Source organism: Orussus abietinus, unplaced genomic scaffold, assembly GCF_000612105.2.
Source record: "Orussus abietinus isolate OABI.00-Male unplaced genomic scaffold, Oabi_2.0 scaffold564, whole genome shotgun sequence".
NCBI classification, from domain to species: Eukaryota; Metazoa; Arthropoda; class Insecta; order Hymenoptera; family Orussidae; genus Orussus; species Orussus abietinus.
In genome coordinates, this window is record NW_019394778.1 from 60,178 (window position 1) to 72,107 (window position 11,930).

Genomic DNA, 11,930 nt, shown 5'->3' on the forward strand with positions numbered 1-11,930 from the left:
ATTGTTTAATGGAAGTCGATGAATTCTTAATCTATCCGGTTAACCGGAGCAAGGCATGGAAATCGCGATAATGGTTAGAATTCGGTTTTGGTCGAAGATGAAGAGTTAATAAATAAACTAGAATGAAAATGAGGATGAATCGAGCTTGCGAAGGACCCTCTACCTGGCTTGTTCAGCGGCCGTAATCGGTGACAGTCTCTTTTCGGTCGGATGACTGTGCGTGAACACCTTCGTCCCGTGGCGTGCCCTAGGGTTGAAGGTCTCCTAGAAGCCTCTCGTCCAACGGAAGTCGCAGTGCCGCCGTCTAGTCCTGACTCGGTGGCTGGATCCCTGGAGTACCGGATGGCGCTACTGTAGTTCGCAGGATTGTGGTCCTTGGCAGGGAGTCCAATGGTCTCGGTATCTGACTCGCTAGGAACGGAGTATCGGGGACCAGGAGCTCCACTCGAAGTTTCGATGACGACTGACGTTGATTTATTGCAAATTGACTAAAGACTTTCGACTAATGACATTATGACTGCCGTCTTGATCGGACTGCTGGTTTTATTAGCAGGATGTTCTAATTGGTGGGGGTTTCCTAGAGCCCAGGTGAGGGTGGCGTTTCTGAGTCGTGCTGATGCGCTGCGGAGTCACCAGGTTGTATGCCCCGGGTCGGTCGATGACTTTTGGAGCCGTTTAGCCGATGAACTCATTGGATTCTTTCGTAAGAGTTTCCTAATCGCGTTTCTGTACTCGGATTTCCATGGCTAGCTCCGGTGATTGAAAAATAGGGGTTTTCCCTATGTTAGGGTACGGAAGGTACCTACGTAACACTTCCATAGATCCCACGAGAGCAATTGATCTAGCCGCTCGGATCAATCTCCTTACAAGATTAATATATTCGTTACGCGCGAAATTCAAGTAATCCCTACCCGAATTTCCCCGGCCCGCGTCCGCTCGGCCGCCACGTAACACTAGTTTCTTCCAATGTTAGTTTTTGCTGGAAAATATCATTCGCTTTGAAAAATAGCGGTTGAAAATTCCATGCGATTTTATCGCCCCTAACGTCATAATGCAAAATGGCCTAATCATGGTTACTAGGATCTTAAACAAATATCTAATTTTAAAAGGTAATACGTACTAAGATCTCGTTCGTTTGTTTTGCAGCATAGAAAATGGCATCTTCTTAGCGTTGTTACAATACTGTTGATTTCATTAACCTTCCAGGTATAATAAAACCACTTCATAAAACCTTTGAAGTGCCACCAAAATGTGCACATCAGAATGGCAAAGCTGCGCAAACTTTTAATGTTCATTATTTCTAGAACCTCTGAAGTAACGAGTATCATGTCACTGAATAAAAACACTGCCATTATTCCAACAGCTCCCAACGTTCTCCAGGAAACTAGTCTCAATTTCAGTTCCCAAAATCGAAGACACAGTCTGAAGTGTAATAAGTGACTGATACATTCCTCGAAACGATTCATATTATTTCGTGCAGTAACTCGTATTTAATATTACGAGTAAAATACAGCCGAGAGAACAGCGTCTACCTGAAGATAAACCACGAATAATTCTATTATCACAATTAAATAATATCATCTGGTACAGAAAGTAACTTTTTTTTAACATTTCTTGTATAGCAGAGTCCATACGGAATGTCGCGTATCAAAAACGGGGGATAGAGTATTGGAGAAAAATTGCGAAGGATTATAACGGTAACATTTAATCAGAAAGTTGCGCAAAACTTTCACCTCAATGTTTATATATACGGGATGTTCACATCCCGCGAATAAGAGTTATGTATTGTATAGGCGTTTCAAATGATCATGAACTGTCGAATTCGATAAATTTAATCTCTCAGCGATTTCACGAGTTGTTATTCGCCGGTTTGCATCAATTAATGCCTTTATTGTGTTTTCATCAGCTTAAAGTGGCCTTCCAGGACGTGGTGCATCTTCAATATCAAAATTGCCGGATCGAAATTTTGCAAACCAGTTTTGACCCTAGCGTTCTGTCGATACATCTTCTCCATACACATCGGATCATTTTTTTCTTGCTTGAACAGCATTTATACCTTCTCGATAGTAAAAAAGTAAAATGTGCCGAAAATGCCGCTTTTCAGTTTCCATATTTGAAAGGGTACCAACCAAAAGCTACTGCGTAGAATCAATCAAACTTTTTCACAAGCAAGCCTTGCTAGATCAGCTGTTAAAATATATAATGATTATGCGGCTTACGTGTTAAGTTGGCCGTGAAAAAAAAAATTAAGTCCTCTGTTGGGAAACAACGAAATTACTTTCCGAACAACCCAATATTTGATAAATTGCTTCTACAATATGTCTTGAATACATAGAATAAAGGATTTAATTTAGTTTTGGCTTGGCGTCTAAGCCGCATGTATTTCCAAACTGCATTTCTTACGTTGGCTGACACGATTTCTCAAATGCTACTGAATCGATTTTGTTCAAATTTATATGGTATATTCAATACACTTATAGTTCTCGCTCGAACTACGATAATTGTGATATTTGCCATAGTTTTTTTTAGCAAGCTTAAAAGTTTGAAAAAAACGACAAAAATCGGAACTAAATTTTCAAAACCGTGCAAAAAATTTAATTTTCAATATTTTCATTTAATCCTAGTTCTGACTATAGCCACAGGTTTACGGATCAAAATACCATTTCATTTTTTGATTTCGGATGAACAGAACATCCGGAATCATGACAGCCGTCAATCTACTTATTTTTCACATGTGCGTTTTTCGAACGCTGTAAAGCCAACTCCAATCTATATTTTGGTTTAAAAAAATTCTGAGTAGGTATATACGTGTTAAGGTGAAGTGAAACACGTTAAGGAACTTGATCAACGTCGATAAAGAAGATTTTTCTAAATGCCTACGTTGCCGGCGTTCGTTTCTGTATCGACAGCTATACCGAATTATATTGGGTATTGTACCAAATGGCATACTCCGCCTGTCGTTTTCGTACAATAATTATCAAGAAATCGAAGTAAAACTCTAGAAATCCTCTGGATTCGTGCTTTCTGAGGCCCTAATTGACTGCAGAGAGACCTCCTACGCCATTTGTGATTTCCAGGTCAATTAAATTTTCACTCCGAGACCTCGTATTACCATCGTTTTAGCATAGAAGCGCATACAACACTTTTTTGCCTTTATCCCGTTCAAATGCTAGTTTATCGATTACCATAGTGTTCTAAATTGTCGTAAAATTGTCCTGACCCTTTCGGTTCTCATATCAGAGCCTTCGATAATTATATACTGATCGAAATATGAGAGATCGACGCCATTTTGGTTCTGGTCTGCGCTTAGTTAAAAAATTCTTTTCAAAAATCCAAATTTTGAATGTGTCAGGACAACTCTTAGATGATAAGGAGTGATGTGTCAATGTTTCTTGACAGTTTGGTCTAATACCCTTAAAAAAAAGTGTTGTATTCGAATCGACTGATTTAAGGGGGGTTTCATTTCACCTTAATAAATATATTATAAGAATTCCAAGATAGGGTATTTTCATGGTTCGTTAGAAAAAATTCACAAAGAAACTGAAAAAATGCAGCAGTCTGACGGTATGACTGCCATAACCACATTCGATTTCATTATAATTTATAAAAAACTATCTGTAAGTACAGTGAAATTGTATATATTATATATATGTTAAATAGCAGAAGCAGATATTTTGTGAGATAATATACATACTTTCAATGTACGCTGTCGAAAGGTCTTATTTACAACAGAAAATTATCCGTTCGGTTTTGTTAAACATTGGAGTATGAATCGTTTTCTTAATTTTAATTCACCGAATAGCACTGAGAATTTGTATTAAGTGCACTGTTACAAGAGGAAAAATTACCTAGCAGCAGCATTAAATTCCCTGTACATTAATTTGAAGGCATTCGTTCCCTCCCTGAATTATAAATGAGAATTCTAATGGTACGTTAGATACTCTACAGTTTGATACATATTTTATACAGATGGTCTGATGACAATTCTCTGTTAAAGTACAAAGGTTACAATTCTAAAATTCTGTAAACCCCAAGTTTTATTTAAGCGACTTTGATACTGACCAGATCGGTTCCACCGATACTAAGGTAATTGGGATAAATATACAATGTACCCAAAATTTAAAGAATATGTAACAGAACAAGAGGTCGGTTGCATCAACTGTAATTAGTGTGAAATTTCACAATTGTGAACAATTAATCTTGAATTAGTTCAATTCGTGTTGCATCGACAAAAATTAACCGAAAACTAAAATCCATTAATTGGTTACCACCTGAAGTCGGGTGATTAATTTTAATCAGGCGTTAAATAATCCTTGATTAAAAATTGTACCTCGAATGTTAGTGTACCTGGCCCAAAGAGAACTATGCGATTAACAATAGATTATGGTAACAATGTTTCCTTTACCCAATGGGTAAATGTTACGTTTTCGAAACTAACATGTTATGTAGCATAAAAGTAACATGGAAGTTAGATGTTAGATATTATTTCCCACTCGGTAAGGTAACATGTTATGTAACATGTTATATTAATGTTATAATTTCAGTTACCTTAAAATAATATTAATGTTTCATACATTTAATAAAAAAAAATAGCGCTGTTTTATCCAAAATTATATAATTCTTAGTGAAACACATCGAGAAATTTTATCGACGTCGGTAAAAAAGATTCTTTTAAATATCTACGTTGCCGACGTTTATATTTAAATTGACAGCCGTGTCGAATTATATTGGGTACTTAACTAAATAGCATAGTCTATATGTTATAAAGCATACTACTCTGTAGTATATATTCTTTAGTATATATCAGAGTAGTAAGTAATACTACAGAAGCCCCCTGGATTAATGATTTGAAATGTTTCAGTCGAATTTTGCAAGATTGGTCTAATGTTCAGGCCATAGGTCGCGATTGCTTGGACCTAAGTGGGACTTAGAAACTAAGTCCATCTAACCGCCGGCCGACCCGTTTGTCCGCGCGTAATCATAAGGTAGGAATAAGGTAGTAATAATAGAGTAGGTTAAGATTAAATGAATAGGTTAAGGTGAAGTGAAACACGTCGAGGAACTTGATCAACGTCGATAAAGATGATTTTCTAAATGCCTAAGTTGCCGACGTTCGTTTTTATATTGACAACTGTATCGAATTATATTGGATATTGTACCAAATGGCATACGCCACCTGTCGTTTTCGTACAATAAATATCAAGAAATCAAAGTAGAACTCCAGAAATCCACTGGATTCATGCTTTCTGGGGCCCTAGTTGACTGCAGAGGGACCCCCTGCGCCATCTGTGATTTCCAGGTCAATTAAATTTTCACTCCGAGACCTCGTATTCCCATCGTTTTAGCATAGAAGCGCATACAACACTTTTTTTGCCTTTATCCCGTTCAAATGCGAGTTTATCGATTACCAGAGTGTTCTAAATTGTCGTAAGATTGTCCTGATCCTTTCGTTTCTCATATCGGAACCTTCGATAATTGTAGAGCGATCGAAATATAAGAGCTCGACGCCATTTTGGTCTGGCCTGGACTGAGTTAAAAAATTTTGTTTAAAAATCCAAATTTTGAATGTGTCAGGACAATTCTTAGATGGTCAGGAGTGATGTGTCAAAGTTTCGGTCAGTTTGGTCTAATACCCTTAATAAAAAGTGTTGTATTCGAATAGACTGATTTAAAGGGGGTTTCACTTCACCTTAAGGTTTTAGAGGAATAAACCTCGTAGTCACTGGACTTAAATTCTCTCTCTCTCTCCACCCTCCCTAACCGAATCCCCGCTACAAATGATACCTTTCTAAATGAGGTCTAAATTTATTAATCGCGAAAATTACGGCAATGCACAATTTTACGACAACTTAGAACACTCTGGTAATCGATGAACTCGCATTTGTATGGGATAAAGGCAAAAAAAGTGTTGTATACGCTTCTATGCTGAAAGGATGGTAATTCGAGGTCTCGGAGTGAAAATTTAATTGACCTGGAAATCACAGATGGCGCAGGGTGTCCCTTTGCAGTCAATTAGGACCCCAGAAAGCATGAATTCAGAGGATTTCTAGAGTTTTACTTCGATTTCTTGATATTTATTGTTCGAAACCGACAGGTGGAGTATACCATTTGGTACAATATCCAATATAATTCGATACAACTGTCAATATAAAAACGAACGTCGGCAACGCAGGCATTTAGAAAAATCTTCTTTATCGACGTCGATCAAGTCCCTCGACGTGTTTCATTTCACCTTAATAGAACGTATTTGAATATATTGCTTAAGAAATTCTATTAGCAATCATTTAACAAAAACTACGTGAAGTGGGTCAAGAACACTTTAGAATAATACTTGATAAATTATCGTTAATTCTCTTTGTTTATAAACATTCTTTTTATTTGGAAAGTCCATTCTGCTGCTCCCGTCGCTGGTACGCTGCGCGGCCAGAGGGGGCAGCAGGTCCGCAGGGAAGACTGGAGTTCTAAATGCGGTAAGGTACGTCAGAAACTATGAGAAATTCGTGGTAACTTATCGATCTCTAAAGTTTTTTTTTTTACAAAAAATGATGAGAACTTAAATTTTTGCGACAGAGTGAATGAGAGGTTCTGATTGTTGCAGAGAAACACCGGAGTGGGGGAATTTAGGTTGTACGTTTCCTGGGGCTAATTAAAACCTTTTATTCTCATTGTCGAATGACGCCGTCGGATTATTAGGTTTATTCGCGTTGTCTGCAGTTTCTACACTCGAGTGTAACGAGTGTATTACACATTTCTTGAAAGGTTCAGAAGTATAGGTACACTCTCGTCGACGTCTCGAACGTAGAGTTCGAAAATTCTCGGTAATATTAAATTGGAGAAGGTAACTGTGAAACATACCGTAAGTTACCAGGAATATTGAGAATTTAAGAGAACGTTAATTTTGTTATTTATACTTTAGGTTTCTTCGTTTAAATAACTTCTTTTTTTTCAATCAACTTCAAAGTTCAAGCTAAAGAGTAATAATTACTATTAGAAAATAATGATTATAGGGTCGTATTTACCTCCAGCTAAAAATATTCACGTATGTACAACTTCACGGAAAATTCCATGTGATTTGTTTCAAACGAACTGATATTTCATTCTGCGACGAAGCGAATGGGAGGTTTTGATTGGCTACGGAAAACGTACAACGGAAATTCCCCTCTACGATGTTTCTCTATAGCTAATCGAAACCTCTCGTTCGCTCTGTTGAAAAATGCAAATTCTCATAATTTTTCGATAAAAAAGACTTTGGAGAAATTACCGATAAGTTACCGGGAATTTCTCTTCGTTTCTGACGTAACTTACTGGATTTAGAACTCTACCCGAACGCCAGAAAGCTCAACAAAGTACAACATGGCCGTTTTAGCGGGACAGTTTGCGAATTTTGGAGCTATTCGAATCGGATGACGATGAAAATGAAGATGTAATGCTTCCTCCATTACATCTTCAAGCAAATGATCATGATAGTAATAATATATGATGCAGTAATACATAATAATTATAAATAAATAAATTGCAAATCAATACATCATTTGTAATAAATAATGATTGCACAATTTTTCAAAGATTACGTACAAAATTAAAACACTTAATCGTTCTATACATGAAGAAAATGTATTAATCATTATTTCTATTAATATTACGTTGAGATATTGGGATAAACTTTGTATTTTCCTGTTTGTTGGTCTTTTCAATTTTGAAATTTACCGCCGAATTCACAGCCTACATTTTTAGGAGTGGATCACCCTCTGGCCTTATCGCCCCTTCATTCTGCGACTCGCAAGGTGGATTGTCATTTTGCGACGACAGCGATCAAGTAATTGACAGAGGGAAAGGAGGATCGATTCCTTAGTGGGAACTGTCGTCTGAAATAAACTTTGCCATCTTGCATTTTAATTACAATGGTTAACGTTACGAGTGGATACTAGTAAACAATTTAATTTCATCAGTTTTTGAGAAAGTGGCTATTTTGAGTTATGCCTGTTGTTCAACTTTTTCGAGAGTTAATTCAGTTGATAGAACAAGTGGTATTTTGATCGATTCTTTTCTAATATTCTCATTTTTCTGGAAGTATTTAATTTCAAATGGAAATAGATTCAATATCTATTTAAAATAGGAAATCCAAAATAGTTTATTGTCCTTCTTTCAAATACGAAATAGAAAATGGTGTTTTACATTTTAGATACCTATTTTGAACGAAATCAGTTCATAAGCGTTACTCCGATTTGCGTTTATAAAAAACTCGGATAAGAAAAGTCTTTCTTATGTTTACGGGTGCTCATTTACATACTCATTTAATAATTTACAGGTGTTCATTTATTCGAGGAATACGAAGAATGGTGTAGAACGTAAATATATAAGAGACATGAAATCATGATTCCGCTTCTATGTCCGAAAGTGGATGGATTGTAAATTTTCCTACGGCATTTCACTGTGTAAATGTTAATAAACTATTTTTTTCAAGCTAAGATAGTATTCTAACTTCGGTTCAGTGGATGGAACAATTGAATCGCTAAGAAACTTGTTAACATTTAATTAAACNTAAATATTTATTTTCTTTAAGAAATCCATTCTGCCCCTCGAGCGGTTTAAATTCCGCGCTGCTCCCGCCCCTAGTACGCCACGCGGCCGGAGAGGGCAGTAGGTCCCGAAGGAAACCATCTATGAATGCCAGTGAACACACCTTGCCTCCTTTGCATCATGCAATTTCCTATCTTATCTCTATTAGTTGTTTATGACTATGAGTTTTATTTTCGTGGTGTATTGAAAGGAGTTGATAACTTTAAGAATGAATATGATCAACGCTTCCAATCAAACCGATTGTAATAAAGCTGATAACGTAGATTCTGGAAAACCGTCAGCTCATATTGGACGATATTTTAGTAATACTGGTCACACAATTTTCGACGAAATTGCACCTTCAGTAAAAACAGATGCATCTAGTATGTTGCAGGTTTTTCTATATTATTATTTACTATTGTTAATAAAATATTTTCCTTATGATTTATTGGTTATTTTGCATTTTGTATTTTTACGTTTTGATTCAGTGAGAGCATTAGTATGTTACGCTTATATAGAAAGAAAATATCTCAATCTCAAATTTCTGTACAAGGATTTAAGGCTTGATTGTGGTCAGATATAATGAATCCATTTCAAGTCGATGTTGTATCGGTAGCACTAAAAACATGCTCAAGGTAGATACTGATAAGAACAATGTCTGAAAAAATATTCTAAGTTGATATTGAAAATTTAAAAAGTGCAGAAGAAGGATATAGAAGATATAATTAATAACAGGTTTATGCCTTTACATACTTTTATGGACGCATTTGAGCATCTTTTAGTTGAAGATGATTTGCCTGTTAGAAGACGCCATGGTCATACTCATACCTTTATTTATGTCCATGTTTAGTAAAAAGGCTGTAATCGTAAAACATGATTTGACAATGTTGTAAAATATGACAACTGCTTTATATGCATGCGCTCTGTCTGCACAGTACCCTAATGAGGAACAGTGTGAATTTGATTTTGAATGTCTTTGAGATTTATTTAATGCATTGCATTTATTTCATGATTATTTGCTTTATGGCAAATGTTCATGCACATTCTAAAAGCTGTTAACATATAATATGTAATTCTGATAGTTGTATCTCTTAAAGTATGATGCACAGCATTAACTCTTTGCGATTGGCAAATTTCTCCGATGGGAGTACTAGATGGAGCAAATTTAGCCTTTCAGAGTTATTTATCTCTAAGTGATTTAAAGCAAATAAATGGATATTAAAAAACACAATATATTGACGCTGATCTATTGTGTTTAATATCAGTAATCGCTAGCCTTGTTAGCTATGTCACGTGTCAGACAATCATGAATAAGATCATGCCACCAGTCTGCGACGCTGACGTTTACGACACTCTAAAAATGCCGCTACTATGGCGACACCAATCGCAAAGAGTTAAAGGCATCTTTTGTCTATATTCTTACAACACCTAAAAGATGTTCTTTAACCAGAGTTGAGCACAATAACTGATTGTGATTAAATTATTCATTACAATTTTGAAATGTAATCGATGGAAAATCAGTTATCTAGAGACTAGATAATCTCTACATAACCTGACTTTATGTGCTAACTTGCTATGTAGATGTATTATTTTTATAATGCATATATTTTGCAGATTATGACATACATAAGGATGCATGGATTCCACCAGATCATTCGAGAAAAGTTCTTAGTTCTATAGCCACATCGATGCCTGGCAATAATTACCTCGTTAGAGATAATCTGACAATGCCTGGCGTATTAATACAAGAAGATATGCCAGATATCATTAAAGAAACAGCGAATAAAGTCTTAGGAGAAGCGGAAGCTCGTCATAGGAATGTGTTAAGTGCAGCCGATGTTACACAAGATGAACGTGGTTTAAGACATTTAATTCAAGTGGGTTGTTATCGAGCTGCAATAAACCTAAGTGGAAAATTGCTAGCTGTATATGGTCAAGGGTTTGGCAAAATAGATAATCCGAGTAAACATACTCCACACTCGTTGCAATTGTGGTATACACGATTAGCATTGTTGGCAAAAATAAAGAACATAGAAATCCTAAAGCAGGAGGCTGAACCATTCGGGAGCCTTAATAAACCTGATATGTTCTTTAGATTTTATCCTGAATTATATGGAACAAGGTCAGGGTCGATGGCATCATTTGCTTTTCGTTTACTATTAGCTGAAATCCCAGCAATATGTGGTAAACCAAAACTTGCAATAGATAATTTATACAGTATTCTGGCCGTCATAAATGAGATCATCGAAAATTTAAAGGCTGGTCTTACAGAAGATGGCACACATATTAAATATTCTTCGCAAGAACGTGACGGTGCAATTACTTTGTGGCTTGGTCGGAAATCAAGGACTTTGATTTCTATTGTCAATTGCGCTGTAAATGTGAAGAATTACACCTTAGCTGTTAGTATAATGCATTATATATTGAAGACGGTAGAATGGAGCACGGCGCAAAGAGACATTTTAGAATCGGCTCTTAGTAGGATCTATCTATTGTCTGGCGATATATCTGCTGCTGAAAGAATATTAGATAATAAATCAGATGCACAAAATGCAGATTTTAAACACCTCATTGACAGAGGGTTAGTTGCAATATCTCAAGGCGCATTTCAAAAGAGTATCGAATATATGCAATTAATACCTGATTTGGATACTAGTATTACCGCAGCTAATAATATGGCTGTATGCATGTTGTACAAAGGACAACTTAGAGAAGCAGTGCAGTTTCTTGAAAATGCTATTGCAAGAAATCCGGCGAAAAATTTACAAGAGCCTGTGATTCTTAATATTTGTACTTTGTACGAGTTGCACACCACGTACAGTAAACAACCTAAGCAATTAGTATTAAGACAATTAAACAGATGTAAAGGAGATATTAGTGATATACAGTGTTTGAAACTTTTATAAATGATAATTAAGAACTATTTAATTATAATTAAGGGTACGTTCTCATGTAAAATAAAAAATTATGTCATTTTTCTTTTGCGTATTTCAGTAGTATTGCATTTCAGGAATGCAGGATGAATTTTGTCTGTCGGTTAAGGTGAAGTGAAACCCCCTTCAAATCAGTCGATTCGAATACAACACTTTTTTTAAAGGGTATTAGACCAAACTGTCCGAAACTTTGACGCATCACTCCTGATCATCTAAGAATTGTCCTGACAGGTTCAAAATTTGGATTTTTAGAAAAAAATTTTTAACTTTGCCCAGACCAGAACCAAAATGGCGTCAAGCTCTCATATTTCGATCAATATACAATTATCGAAGGTTCCGATATGAGAAACGAAAGGATCAGGACAATTTTACGACAATTTAGAACACTCTGGTAATCGATAAACTCGCATTTGAACGGGATAAAGGCAGAAAAAGTGT

The 11,930-nt window shown here is 36.1% G+C and overlaps 1 protein-coding gene across 1 annotated transcript; it reads left to right on the forward strand.

The window, feature by feature from the left end:
• The first annotated feature begins 8,746 nt into the window (after positions 1–8,746).
• LOC105698970 (trafficking protein particle complex subunit 12) lies at positions 8,747–11,647 on the forward strand. The gene is made up of 2 exons (XM_012423630.1): positions 8,747–8,942; positions 10,174–11,647. The coding sequence occupies exons 1-2, from the start codon at positions 8,789–8,791 to the stop codon at positions 11,463–11,465; spliced, it is 1,446 nt and encodes a 481-aa protein (XP_012279053.1). The 5' UTR covers positions 8,747–8,788; the 3' UTR covers positions 11,466–11,647.
• Positions 11,648–11,930: the final 283 nt, after the last annotated feature.

Bases quoted from the DNA above. Each gene is read 5' to 3' on its own strand.
- LOC105698970 (XM_012423630.1), top strand. From the start codon at position 8,789: ATGAATATGATCAACGCTTCCAATCAAACCGATTGTAATAAAGCTGAT. The intron at 8,943-10,173 runs GTATGTTGCAGG...TATATTTTGCAG, and splicing joins AGTAAAAACAGATGCATCTA to ATTATGACATACATAAGGAT.